Source organism: Thermobia domestica, chromosome 8, assembly GCF_964235325.1.
Source record: "Thermobia domestica chromosome 8, izTheDome1.hap1.1, whole genome shotgun sequence".
NCBI lineage: Eukaryota > Metazoa > Arthropoda > Insecta > Zygentoma > Lepismatidae > Thermobia > Thermobia domestica.
Window position 1 is genome coordinate 168872061 of NC_137461.1, and position 15526 is coordinate 168887586.

A 15526-nucleotide genomic window follows, 5' to 3' on the forward strand; every position below is an offset into this window, starting at 1 on the left:
TATATTCCAGAATCAGAATAAAAAGTTGTTTGAAAATGCATCGGTTATATGCAGATCCAGTCTGAATATACAGGGTGGCCCAAAAGTAGGTATGGATCCCTGCATTGGTCAAGTATAACATTCTAGCTTATAGGTTTATTTGTTTTCGCTGTTTCGAGTTTAAGATATAAGAAAAAAGACATTAAGAACAAATAATAAAGAAACTAAGTCTATCTGATGGATAGCAATAAGAATGATATAAAAAGCAATGTGTTGATCAGTACCGGATTGTATACCTACTTTTGGTCCATTAGCAGAGAAGCAATTGAAATATTGAGCAGAGAGCAAGGTTTGAAAATTTATTTTTGAAATGTTCTATTGCAAAAATAGTAACTAGTAACATAAAAAGCCGAGAGAGAAATATATTATAAATAGTTTATTATAAATTTAAATGAAACCTTAAATTGTAATAATATTTGATTGTTTTATTTCAAACGTAAAATTGTGAAATATAACAATTAACTAATACAACAATAATTGAGCAACTATTTCCCAAATTAGTAGAACTCTCATGATGAACACAATGAGAATTTGAAACGTTACTTCAAGTAAATAAAACATGGATGGAATACCAAAAAATGATATATTTAATTAAAGACTATACATTTTTATTTGGAATTCCAGAACTGTTACTGTGCCTACTAGTGTTGGCGCTAGCCTGTGTCACGTGTGCATTATATGTGTCCTCATTTTGACTACTCGGTGTTATTACCTACTTAAAAGATAGTAAATTTCTTTTGGTCACGTGATCTGGGTCACGGTCGTTTAGTTACCATATTGGATTCAAGATGGTAGATCATGACCTTCTTTAAACGCCCATAACTCAGCCATTTATGGACTGATTTTAAATATCTTTTATCCTCTGGAAAGAGTAATGTATACTTTACAATTTTGTATTCTTGCATTTTTAGCGAAATCTACACAGTTTTCCCGAAAAATTGGAAAGAGTAGAATTGAAGATAAAATTTTATTCTATTTTCGTAATTTTACGAAAATGGCTAATAATTTACCATTTTAATAATATACAAAAAAGAAGCAGAATTTAATAAGCTTTGAAATGGTATTAAACATGCTGGATTTAGTTTAAAACTAGGCTATATATTAAAGGTAAACTAATAGTATGTATGATTTTAATTGTTGTTACAATACTAGTTTTTCCGTCGTTTTTACCTTCTAGCAATATATTTGTACTGCAGGCGCTAGCCCATGTCACGTGCGAAATTTTATGTCCTCTAAGTTGTGTAGTGGGTGTATTAAACACCTATAGGAGTATAAAAACGATCATATGACCCAGATCATAGTCGTTTGATTGCCATATTTCAAAATGGACGCCAAATTACTAGATTATTTTGTCTAAGTATATCTCCGTACCCAGTGGTCCGAATTTACAGCCTGGTTGCTCAGTTTACTCCTTTGTAAAGTAAATCTCATAGTTCTAAATTATAGTCCAATTTGGAACAATGGAACAATGACTTATTTTCAGATACAAGTTTTAAAAAATGTGGATTCAACGAACAAAAATTATTTCTTACAAATAGAAGTATGTACTTCTAAATAAATACGTTGTAGTGAATAATACTGATACAAATTAATAACATAGTGTCAAAAATTAAGATGAATATCGCAAATCTTTTAGAGTCGAAATAGAGGCTTAAACAATATTGTTTATGAGGGTTCCAGCAATGGTCCAAAATAGTACTTTCACACTGACAAAAGTCTCTGCACAATATTTCCAATTTTCTATAGGGACACACAGTTTCTCTGAAGCACATCTGGCAATTATATTGCTTAGGAAAGTCTTCTGACTGCGATGGGTCATCTGTCACCTGCGAAATTAAAACACCGTCTTTTTTATGTAACCATAGTCCAACGGATTGAGTTTCTCAGACGGTTCCAAAGCATGAATCTATTTATAGCATTGCAAATAAGCTTCTTTTTGTGTGAAGACTTATAGATCTTGAGGTAGGGCCATCTATTGAAAGTTTCGTAATTTTAAAATAAATTTCTACATCTTTATTTTTGACGAGAAATGGATTTCTGACAAAACCGGAAAAATCACAGCTGTCTTATGAACTAGAAACAAGCTACAAACCTACCGCCAAATTCCGAAATTCCTGAATCATCTGGTAAAGCAACAGTTATAGACCGTATGGCGGTTGCAAGGAAGGTTCCAACAAAATCCTTCAACTTGAAGACATATGAAGAGTTTGTAAGACGCATTTGGACAGCCATCTGCTAAGCTTCTTACACAAATGAGTGCATCAACATTGTTTTTGAAGTTTATAAGAAGAAAATTGTAAAAGCGCTTGAAAGGTTCGAGCGATCACGGAAACAACCTATGGAGCCCCAAATGACAACACCGCTTCCTGTAGATACTGACGCTTATTGAACCTCATATAGAAACAAAGAATTGTTGCAGTCATACTTTGTTGATTGGATATCCCTGGAAAAAGATTCTCTTACTTCATCTGTTCTGATTTATCTTGATGGTGTAGTAAAACATTGTCATCTAAGATGTGTTTCTACCAAGAATGGGATGCATGAGAATGAACTTAATTTGAAATCTGATCATGAAGAAGCAGATGACAGGATTCTAGCCCATATTTCTCACATGACATTGACTTCAAAAGTAAGCAATATGGTTATTTGTTCTACTGATACCGTTGTTTTTTCTTGATGCCCCGTATCACTACCTACAGAATTGGAGAAGTTTACGACTGCAAGAAAATTGGATTCCCTTCGGAGTAGGAAAATCATCGCGGTACATTCCACTTCACTCATTTGAAAGCAGAGAACCGCCTGCTGTTTTAACAGCTTTACCAGTTATTCATTTTTTAACCAGCTGGGACACTACAAGCAGCAGCTTTGAAAGCAGCAGAATCATGTGCGGAAGACTTCTTGTAAATTTTGGCAAAGGGCCGCTAAATGAGAACATAAAGAAATACATAAGAAGTTTTGGTTCGTGCACTTGGCTCAAGCTTAGGTACAATCGATAAATTACGTTTCCATTAGTTCCATCAAGAAAAAAATATCGAAACTTTCAAGATTTAACCTCTACTTCAAGATCTATCAGTCTTCACATAAAAGCAAGCTACTTGCAATGCTGTAAATGGATTCGCGCTTTGGAACCGTCTTAGAAACTCAATCCGTTGGACTATGGTTACATAAAGGAAAATGATATTTTAATTCCGCAGATGACAGATGACCCATCGGAGCCAGAACACTTTTCTAAGCAAAGTAATTGCCAGATGTGCTTCAGAGAAACTGTCCCTATAGAAAATTAGAAATATTATGCTGAGACTTTTGTAAATGTAAAAATACTAGTTTGAACCGATGCAGAAACCCTTATAAATTATTTTTAAGTCTCTATCTCGACTCTGAAAGATATGCGATATTCATTTTAATTTTTGACACTATGTTATTAATTTGTATCAGTATTATTCACTACGACGCATTTATTTAAAACTGCATATTTCCTCTATTTGTAAAAAAAAAAAAAAAAAAAAATACTCTTTGTTCCATATTTTTTAAATTACACTATAATTTAGAACTATGAGAATTACTTTAAAAAGGAGTAAAATGAGCAACCAGCCTGTAAATTCAGCCACTGGGTACGGAGATATACTTACAGTTAGACAAAATAATCTAGTAATTTGGCGTCCATTTTGAAATATGGCAATCAAACGACTATGATCTGGGTCATATGATCGTTTTTATACTCGTATAGGTGTTTAATACACCCACTACACAACTTAGAGGACATAAAATTTCGCACGTGGCATGGGCTAGTGCCTGCAGTACAAATATATTGCTAGAAGGTAAAAACGACGGAAAAACTAGTATTGTAACAACAATTAAAATCATACATACTATTAGTTTACCTTTAATATATAGCCTAGTTTTAAACTAAATCCAGCATGTTTAATACCATTTCAAAGCTTATTAAATTCTGCTTCTTTTTCTATCTTATTAAAGTGTTAGATTATTAGCGATTTTCGATAAAATTACAAAAATAGAATTTATCTTCAATTCTACTCTTTACAATTTTTCGGAAAAATAGTGCAGATTTCGCAAAAAGTGCAAGAATACAAAATTGTAGAGCATAATTTTCTCTTTCCAAAAGATAAAAGATGCTTAAAATCAGTCCGTAAATGGCCGAGTTATTGGTGTTTAAAAACGTCACGATCCATCTTGAATGCAATATGACGACAAAACGACCATGAACCAGATCACGTGATCAAAAGAAATTAACTCTCTTTTAAGTAGGTAATAACACCTAGTAGTCAAAATGTGGGCACATATAATGCACACTTGGTATGAGCTAGCGCCTAGACTATAGTACTGCATCTCCCTCCAAATGCAGTCATAATTAAATACTGAAATACTTTTTGTTTGTTTTCAAAACACCATTTCCTAAATCAGGGATGCAAATAAACAACAAAATTTTACTATCCCACAATAGAAATTATTTACTTGCTTCAGGTATTTTAACAGTGATATTAAGAAGTCGCCCGCACCAATGAGTGGTTATTTGCGTCCCTGTCATTTTCTGGAAACTAAGGAAAGAATTATAGCTAGTTTTCGGTGCTTTCCATGCCGGAATTCCTTTGCAGTTAGTCATTTTTGCTACTAGTATGTTCGGTACACAGAAACATGCTGCACTTTTTGACTGAAATATACCACTTTCTATGATCATAGTTTATGTCAAAATTTAACATTTGAGCCAAAGATCCACTTCGAAATCCGTGTAAAACACCAAAATGGCGTCCATTCAAGATGGCCTCCACGGTATTGAATTTTTTAAATAGCTATTGCTTCAACACTTCTCATCCGAATCTAATAATTAGTACCGCATTAACTTAATAATAAAACAGTATTTCAACTGCATAATCGCACATGTCCGTATGACGTATGAGAAAAGGAAATGCGGGGAAAATCGAGAAATTTTGTCAGGAAAAAGTACCTTTTTTGAAGTTTGGGAACTCCTAGAGTCACCACAGGTAAGAGTACGCAATCACATTGTATCCTGTAAAATACACCTATTTATTGGTATTGTTTTTGCCATATATGATTCTGATATCTTAAATATAGTGACGTGGGAAAAACATTTCCCAATCCTATTTGAAATTAGAAAATATATATCAATAGGGAACATTACGATCTAAAATTCCTCGAGCGAGTATAATCCATCCAAATTTTATGATTCGTACGCCATTCTCTTCAGAATGATGCAATCTTTCAAACACAATATTGTTTATGTCCCGATAAACAACGAGAAAGGGGAAATTTTGGGAAAATCGCCAAATTACACCGAAAAATTCCCTTCTTAGATTTTTGGATCCTCTTAGAGCGACCCCAGGTGAAAGTATGCAACCCTAATGTACAATTCAAATACGCCGGAGTATTGTTAATACTTCTTGCAAACACCATTCCGATATCTTATTTAGTGACGTCGTTGAAAAATGTTTCCCAATCCTTTTTGTAGGTAGGGAACAACATATGTACAAATAGGGAAAATTATGATGTACAGTTTATAGACAGGGTTCTAACCATCCAAATTTTCTGGTTAGTACGTCATTCTCTTTAGAATGATGGAATATTTCAAAAGCAATATTGTCCATGAACCCATGACACGCGAAAAAAGGTAAGTTTATGCTCCAAAATTTATTGAGAGGCAAATCTTATGAGGTTACTCAGGACCTTTAAGAAGTTCACTAAATTCTTTTCTATCTTATCTACTAATTGTCCGATTTAGATGTTTTAGAGCGACACCAGTTGAAAGTACGCAACCTTCACTTACAAAAAAAATACACCGGAATATTGTTAATACTTTGGGCAAATACCATTTCGATATCTTGTTCAGTGACGTCGTGAAAAAACTTCGAAAGCTCTTGTAAAGACGGAACTTCTCTGTCCTTGCGTATTCAACTCTATATCTTATGGTTTCCGCACATTTTTGAAAACCAGAATTTTTTCACTTTACTCACAAATTTCATTGATAAGTACCTTTTTATAATTTTTCTTAATACCTCCTTTTCCCCTGAGGTTCCGTAGGTATAAAGAAAGACTCATTTTTATAAACAGCAGTGATTTTAATTATTTTTAGAAGAAATACTACATTAATATGATAATGTGAATCGTGTACAAATCTCATGATTCTTGATCATCTTTCAATATTTTATGGCTTTTATTGTTGCCTTGTCTTTCACCAGTGTACTTTATGCAAACCAGCGTGCATACTTGGTTTGGGTTTTGAACAAGAGCTCGCGCAACACATGCGGAGCAACTACATTTAACGAATTCTGTGCAAGCTTCCATAATAGTGGGAAGAGAAGACCACACCAGAGTCCACTCCCCATCACCAATTGTCCATTCCCATCCTTCTGGTTTTGTAATATGTTTCTTCCCTGAATACGCAAGACCCCAAATTTGGCTTTCCTGTTATGCTGATAGTATGTAATGTTGCCTTAGTGCTTCTTTTATTGGGGGAAGACTTTCTAGACTGTGACTTTTTGAAGTAAAAAGAAAGTTTCTAAGATGACTGACTGAGAAATCTGCGTCTGTGGAGTAGAGTAAAACACCGGACTTCTCCAGAACTTGAAACGTCTCATCAGAAATAGACTGCCGTGGTAGGGAATTTGCTTGGAAGACTTCAGTAGCTTCAGGGAATGATTTCCTCACTTTCCAGGCAGTCTGTTTCCCTTTCATTGCAAACGAGGACATTACATCTATTCCAGTAAATGAATAAAAGCCTCTCAATGCAGCAGCTTTGTGTTCACCCATACTTTCAAACATATTAATGATCATGAACCTCTGACATTTGCCAAAGCCAAACAGAATACACATGTCCTGAAGTCCAGCAGTTTTAAGAGTGTGACAAAAAAGATATCGCCAAAACAACTACATCAGTATCTACTGTGGAGAAATCCTGGCATCAGCTTCCTCCTGCTGCCTGCATTGTACTCCAGCAACTGAAGTTTCATCCGGTTGAGATGAACAAATAATGCCAGCAATCTCAATATTGATATGAACCAAATGAAAATTTAAAAATGCATATTTTCCAAGTAACTTGAAGAACTTTGTCTTATTCTGATCACAGCAAAGGAAATCATTCCTAATTTTTGTGTAGCACATTTCCTTCTCCTACTTGGTGACGAAAACCAACGAATCTCTCACACGTTTGTTCAAGTAAGTTTGCGAGTATGTGTCCCACGAAATGTGTATTCTGTTTGCATGGGATCTCTCAGAATGATTAAAAATTTTATCTTTGCATTCAATATCATAGTTATCAGTATATCTATCTTTGAATTCAATATCATATATATTCTCCAAACGTTCGTGATGTTATGGAAGTAAGAGCATGTGCTAGTGCTGTCCAATCGTAAATGAGTATATAACAGAAACCTTCGAATTGTAGTGAATCAACAGCTTCTACCAAGATTTTAAGAAACTGAGATTTTTGACATGATCGCAGAACCCCATTTTATGAAAGCAAAAGTGGGATACTAGTATTCTCATGTTCAAAAAAATGTCCAAATCCAAGTTTCAGTTTTGATTTACAATGAAAGTCCTAGAGAAAAATCTACATAATCTACTTCAAAAAGTTGAAGTCTACAAACTCTTCCCCCAACAAAAGAGGCACTAAGGCGACTGCATTCGATCAGCATAACAGGCAAGTTAAATTTGGGGTCGTGCATGCTCAAGAAAGGACAATATCACAAAACCAGAAGGATGGGAATGGACCATTGGTGATGGGCAGTGGACTCTTGCCTGATCTTCTCTTCCCCATATTATGGAAGCCTGCAGAGAATTCGATAAATGTAGTCGCTCTGGATGTGTTGCGCTAGCTCTTGTTATAAACCCAAAGTTCCATATACGCTGGTTTGCACAAAATACACTGATGAAAGACAAAGCAACAATAAATGTCATAAAATATTGAAAGAAGATGATCAAGAATCATGGGAGCTGTACAGAAGCAGTTAATGTTTTAGTTGTTTGTAAACATTTATCACATTAATGTAGTAATTCTTCTAAAAATAATTAAAATCACTGCTGTTTATAAAAATGAGTCTTTCTTTATACCTACGGAACCTCAGGGAAAAAGGAGGTATTAAGAAAAATTATAAAAAGGTACTTATCAATGAAATTTGTGAGTAAAGTGAAAAAATTCTGGTTTTCTTTATCTGTTTTCTTTATCTGTTATTCTTGTGTCTTAGCATATATGAAGATAAGATGGCAGAACTGTTGCCTGTGTTATTGTTGTCAGACAATTCACAGGTTTACAACAGTATTATTGTGACCGATTGCTGAAAACAGAACATTATTCGTTAATCGGCAGAAGTGCCAAAGATATTTCGCAAAGCTTTGGTCATATTAAACGATAAATACCAATGCAAATTCTCTCAGGTAGTATCTAGATATTTCTGATATGGTCGGAAGGCGATGTCTTTGTGTTGCAGGAACATTCTCACTAACTGTGACGTATCACACGTCAAACTAGCTGATTTTTGTAATCGTTTCTCCGATCCTGTTACTTGCTTGTCAGATATTCGCTGAGCAACATCTATCAGACTTATCTCAGCCAAGGGTAGCTCGTTGCGACACGTTTAGACTGAGGCATTTCCTCACCTAAGCCACTATCCGAATGGGTGGCTTCTACCTGCTTACCATACCTTATTAGCAGTTTTGTGTTTTTTGTTGTCATCGTCATGGCTACTGGAACTCAAGCTTCTTCTAATCTTTCCTTGGGCCCCTCCGCTCCGTCAGCATCTGCCGACAAGCGAAAGGAGAGCTCTAAACGCACGACACGTAGCGAAGTTCATCCGAATCAGTCTCAGTCACCTCAACCAAAACGCCATTACACTCTCAGCGAATCATCTACTGCATCTGATTCATCTCATCACATGGACGCTGAAACTTCTTTCGCTTCTGTTAAACCAGCTATTTATTCATTTCTTCTTACCAACTACGATCCTCAGTATCTTCATCTCAAAAAGCCGTATCATCGCATCATCAAATACATCCAACGGATAAGTGTAGCACAAATCATCTACACCCAGAAAGGCATCATCATTAAAACACCCGATGATAAATTCACATCCACAATTCGGAATACTTATTCATACGAAATCTTTGGTAAAAATGCTTCTATCTCTCAACCCAATGCTCAATCAGCCAGGCATCCACCGCCACCACGCAAGCAACCCGCATTATCTGCTGTTATCCAAGGTGTTGACCCATCTTTCACAGATGACGAAATCAGTCAGGAACTCCAACTGGACGGACATTCTATCATCAAATGTATCAGTATTAAAAACGCTCAAGAAACATCTACATAGTTCGAGTTTTAACTAATTCACACGACACCATCGATCCTCTTCTATCGAATGGAGCCTTCATCTACCGTAAACGTCACTGTGTCGAGCCTTCTCGTTCTCCTGCTCTACTTCCTATGCGCTGTGAAAAGTGCCAAGTTTATAACGATCATCCAACCGGTTCCTGTCCAAACTAACTTAAATGTAGATTCTGCACTGGCCCTCGTAGCACCCGCAATTGCACTAACCGTAACAAACTCCTAAATGTTCCACTTGTAACGAAACTGGGCACGCTACCTATAGTTACAAATGCAAAGCTAAACCTACTGCGGACCGATTCAAACCAGAATTAACAGTGCCATTGAAACCACATGTTAGCCAAGCTGCATCTGCTCCTCAGGATATCTGTCAGCCAATTACAATTACCCAATTCTTATCGTTTCTCACAGTTACACTACAAAATATTCATCCGCTACTGCGCAACCGTATTCTCTGCCAAGTTCAACAAACTGCCAAAGCCATCCTAAACATCAACTTCACAGCTACTTACTCTGGCCAAACTGTTTACTTCCATTCAGATCCGTTGCAAACAGAAGTTTAAGACTCACTACCCCACCGTCTACTACCTTATCATCATTATGGATACGAGGGTCACTACAAAAGTTTTGACTACGCATTATTGTGGCACAGTATTTGAATTCCAACAATTGCGTTCTGTAGTGGTATCCAGAGCGAAGAAGCGAAGCAAGTTTCAACTCGCCTCGCTTATCGGCGTGGCCGTATCGCCTTCACTTGTTTCTTGATGTGAGCAGTATTTGGCTGTCTAGAATGGAGCTCGAAAAGGAAATTTTCAGGCAATGATCCTTGACGATTTCAAAAGTTGTTTGAACGAGACACAAAACCTTGACCGTTCGCAGGGGGCATTTAGGGACCTTGCTCCTTCCCGTGCTACAACTTTTCGGTGGTTTGGTGAATTCAGAAGAGGCTGGACATCGCTTAAAGATGAAGAGAGAGCTGGACGTCCGGCAACAGTTGTGTCAGATGAAAACATTGCCGCTGTGGAACAAATGATTCGTGAAAATCCTCGAACAACTTTCAAGAACATTGAATCTACAGTGAACATTGGATTGCCAGCAGTAACAAAAATTCTTCATGATCATCTTCGGCTCAAGAAAGTTTCGTCTCATTGGGTGCCTCAGACTTTGACTGAACAGCAGAAGCGCATGCGTGTGGAATAGTGTGAAGAAATGCTTGCAAGATTTGATGGAGGCAATTTTCGACGCGTCTCTGACATTGTTACTGGTGATGAGACTTGGATCTATCAATTTGACCCTGAAAATAAACGCCAGTCTACAGTTTGGATCTTTCCAGACGAAAATCCACCCACGAAAGTGAAGCGACCGCGAAGTGTGGGGAAGAATATGGTCGCAACTTTCTTCTCCAAATCTGGACATGTTGCAACTGTTCTACTTGAAGAACAAAGGACTGTTATTGCTCAGTGATACACCACTGTTTGCCTAACAAAAGTGTTCCAAAAGCTTCGGGAACGGCGTCCAAGAACTGGATTGCGTGGGATCCTGCTTCATCATGACAACGCGTCCGCACACACGACCAACATCACAATTCAGTTTTTAGAATCTACGGAGGTCAAACTTATGACTCATCCGCCGTATAGCCCTGACCTGGCCCCGTGTGATTTTTTCAGTTCCCCAGGATTAAAAATCGCATGCATGGGAAGAGATTTTGCAGCCCTGAAGAAGCTGTAGTGGCTTACGAGAATGAACTTTCAACACTTGAAGAAAAGGACTGGCAATACTGCTTCCAAAAGTGGTTTTCGAGGATGTAGAAGTGTGTACAGTGTAATGGTGAACACTTTAAGAAAATGTAAGTGTTAAATTGATTTTAGGTATGTAAGTTATTACACATCTCAAAACTTTCGTAGTGACCCTTGTATTACTTTTCTCTTTTTGAATATTCGTTCTCTACCTCATCATAAAATCCTATTTGAGCAGCTCCTTTTCGAAAAACATGTGGCATGTTTCGTTGTGAACGAGACACATCTTACAGCCCGCACCCACGTGCATCTGCCGCACTATACCATGCTTCGATACGATAACCAGACACCAATAAGGAGGCAAATGGTGGGGTCGCTATAGGATTTTCTCCATCTCTTCCTTTTCGGCGCACTACTCTTCCAATACATTCCTTGCCTGAACATCTAGTTACTACTTTATATTTCAAACTACTTAACTTCACCGTTGCGACCATCTACATTCGACCAGGACATCCTCTTCCAAATCAGTTTATTCAATACATTTCAGTTAACTATCGCACTTACATTATTCTAGCTGATCTGAATTTTCATAGTCGCACTCACAGTCAGCAACAAGATTCCAGGAAATACCTTACCATGCATACTACCGGCCACTTTCATCCACTACCCAAGGCTACTCGACCTTGTAGTAATACAACGCCGGATGTAGTTATTTCTTCTCTTAATCTCCAGACTCGCTGTAGGCTAGATATCCTGGATCCTCTTGGCAGTAATCATGTGCCAATACTTCTGATATCACAACTCCACGTTCTGCTTCTCACATTCCTCCTCCACTCCCTCGCTCTTATCCCATGTTCGACAAAGCCAACTGGAACGGTTACCGCACCTTACTTCAACATAAGTTAGAAAATATCCCGGAACCTGAAACAGAGGATAACCTTTATGATGCATTAGATACTATTACCGCTTCCATCCACACTGCCTCTGCCCAACATATTCCGCTTCGCACCGCTCATGTTCACAAACCAGCTCTACCTCCTCAGTATCTTGCACTTATCAAATGCTCCCGGGCACATTATCGAGACTTCACTCGCACTGGTAACCTTGAGTCACTCCGTCTCCACCGTCAGTATCAACGCACTGTCCACAACTACCTGGCTGCTTATAAACGCCGTCGATGGATCGCTACTTGCAATGGTCTTTACATCACCACTCATCCCACAAAGTACTGGAAGAGGTTCCACCAACAAGCTGGCCACTCATCTCGAACACCTTATTCTCTCTTAGATGGAGACGAACCACTTCCTTACGATACAGCTAAAGCAAACGCATTTGCTCATTATCTTCAAGGAATTTTCACTCCGCTTTCGCCTGATTCGTCTCTTCGCCGTCATCCAGCAGATAATTTAAATCTTTCATCACCAGATCTTCAACCTAATCTCAGTCATCATTTACCAGGTAACAATCTTCTCACAGTTCCTGTTACGGTTGAAGATATCCGCAGTACAGTCGCCCGTAAACGCAACTCCGACCCAGGTTCTGACCGTATTTCCTACCGCCATGTTAAAGAGGCTCCGTATATTCTTCTTCATTTACTTGCTGCTATTTATAAGTTTATTTTACGCACAGCCTTCATACCGACTCATTGGAAAACATCAATCACTCTCATGTTTTCTAAACCAAATAAACCACCCCGTGCTGTCTCTTCGTACCGTCCTATTCAGCTCACCCTTGTGTTTAGCAAAATTCTGGAACGCATCCTTCTCACACGTCTACATCATCATCTTTTAGCTCATAATCTTCTTCCGCTTCCTCAAGCAGGATTTCGGCCTTCATACAGTATCACTGATCAACTTATGCGCCTAACAACTAATATCACAATACAGTTTAACACATCAAAACGTCCTGTCTCGTCTTATTCGATCTGGAAAAAGCTTTTGATAAGGTGTGGCATCTTGGTCTTATATATAAACTCTTTTCTTTCCGCCTTCCTCTGTGTTATATCTGTTTCATCTTCCACTTTCTCTCTTGCCACCTTAGTTACATATCTATCAACAATCACTTCTCACAGCCTGTTTTTCTCCATTCTGGTGTTCCTCAAAGTTCTTCTTTATCTCCGTTATTATACCTGTTATATGTGGCTGATTTTCCACCATTATCTGGCAATATCAGCTTATATCAATTTGCAGATGATACCGCCTTTCTTGCAACAGCTAATACTATTCAAGAGATAAACCGCACACTGCAGCTTGCTATTGATACATTTCTCTCATGGTGCAGACGCTGGCGACTGAAACTCAATGCTGCCAAAACACAGTCCATCATCTTTCTTCCTCCGAACAAACGTTCTCGCGTCTACCGCAACCCTGCCAACTTCTCTGTTTATGTAGACAACGTTCCTCTTCAGCCTCAAAACACTGTCACTTATTTAGGGATAGTCTTTGACAGACATCTTAAATGGACTGCCCACCTGAAGTCCATCTGCACCAAAGCCTACAATCGCCTCAACCTTTTACGTCGTATCACTGGTACTACCTGGGGGTTGAACACACACACGCTCTTAACAACCTACAGTCTTTCTCCGCCCGGTTCTCACCTTCGGTTTTACCGCCTGGATTGCCGCTGCTCCCTCATTTTATACCAGACAAGTCTTGAACGACACGCCCTCCGCTTAGCTTTCCGTATCCGCCTTCCTAGTCCAACACATGAACTCTACGATCGCACTCCATTCCCCCACATTCTTTATCACCTTGGAACTTTACTACGCCTTCGATACATTTCTTCTCGGTTTCTAAATCGTCATCCCATGCTTCTAGACACAATGCATCATTTTCCGACATGCCACTCTTTCACTCCTCTTTACCCTCTACACTTCTCCTTATCTCCTGACAGTCCCGGCCATCTGTTCATCACATACTACATCACCGCTACGGCATCACCTTGCATCATTCCATCTTACGCACGGTAGTCCTCTTGTTTAACTGGGCTTCCCCTGTCTCCATCAGATCCGGAGTTGCCCCCGGATCAGAAGATAACCCACATCTGTTTTGCTAACAAAACACGTTGTCGGGAGGTCTCGTGCACCTCATTGCCATTCATCCCATCCACCCTAAGCTATGATTATGGTTAACGGCCATAATGTCCACCTCTTCCTTTAATATATGATTTACTGCTCTCTTGATCAGTAAATGTCATCACAATATATTTATGATTATGAACAATATCATGTTGAAATAAAGTTTAATGTCCTCCCCCATATATTTATGATTATGTACAAAATGATGTTGAAATAATGTTTCATAAATCTAACAGTACCCATCCATACTTTCCTAATAGCCATCATTCCTTCACTCCACATCCCAATATAAAGGACGGGCAAGAGCTAGTCGTCCGTGACTAGCCAAAAAAAAAAAAAAAACTTTGTGTTAAATTAACACACAAGTAACACGCTAATGTGGTAGTCATTTTGTGTTGTTTCAACATTTCATTTTTTACAGTGTTGGATACTCCAAGAAACAACAAGCATGATGTTTGTCTAACCTGAAATTCAAATGAGATATTTAAAGTTTTTGTAGGAAACTTCAAAGCATAAAGAAAAACTTATTAAATAGAGTATATACCTACTTGTTTATCTAACGTAACTTCCAACTCTAATTCTCCTGGGCTTAACATGAAGTCCTTTCTTACAACCGTACATGGCTGCCGACCTTGTTTGCTCGGAGCGTATTGCACTTTGCGAATTCCTAAGGTAACAGTACTCCTAAAGTGAAAGAAATCAGACATATTTGTCATAAATTATATATTGAAAATATTAATAATATGAAGTAGTTGAGAATAAACTAACCCTATAGCTTGAAGAGTCCGTAGGATCATCACCGAAGAAAATGAAGCTCGGCAATGAATTAATTATAACAATTCCAATCTTCCAGTCAATTATTACTTAGCTGTTTAAAATTGATTCTTCCATTCTACGTTGAAAGAATCTTCAACTGCACTATCTACAAACAGATCTTTTATTTACATTCACTGCTCTTGATTTCCTGATAAGGTTTTCTCAGATTCATGTTCAAATTACCCCATAAAATATGGCACTTTTTTTTTCAAATTATTAACGGTTAGCGTACGCGCCTTTGGTGTAAGAGACCCGGGTTCGATTCACGGCAAGAGTTCATGAGGTTCGGATTCCACGTTAAAATGTAGGTCCACGTCTCATATAGCCTCGCTGCTCAAAGGGATGTTAAGCTCAACAACATCAACAAAATTATTACTTTATGTCATCTTTAATTCATCTTAATTATCTATTAAGATTAAAGAATGAAGGTTACATTAGTTAGATTGATTACTTATCATTGCTCAGAAACTTTCATCGTTCCAAAGATATCTAAATAGTAAGTGTTCA

General features: G+C 37.8%; 1 protein-coding gene across 1 annotated transcript in view; it reads right to left on the reverse strand.

Moving 5' to 3' along the window:
- Arr1 (arrestin 1) overlaps positions 1–15526 on the reverse strand; it is a 319226-nt gene that overhangs the window by 134443 nt on the left and 169257 nt on the right. Inside the window, exon 4 of the mRNA XM_081769254.1 lies at positions 14752–14887. Within this exon, the coding sequence (XP_081625380.1) occupies positions 14752–14887 (136 nt within the window). The remainder of the gene's footprint in view (positions 1–14751; positions 14888–15526) is intronic.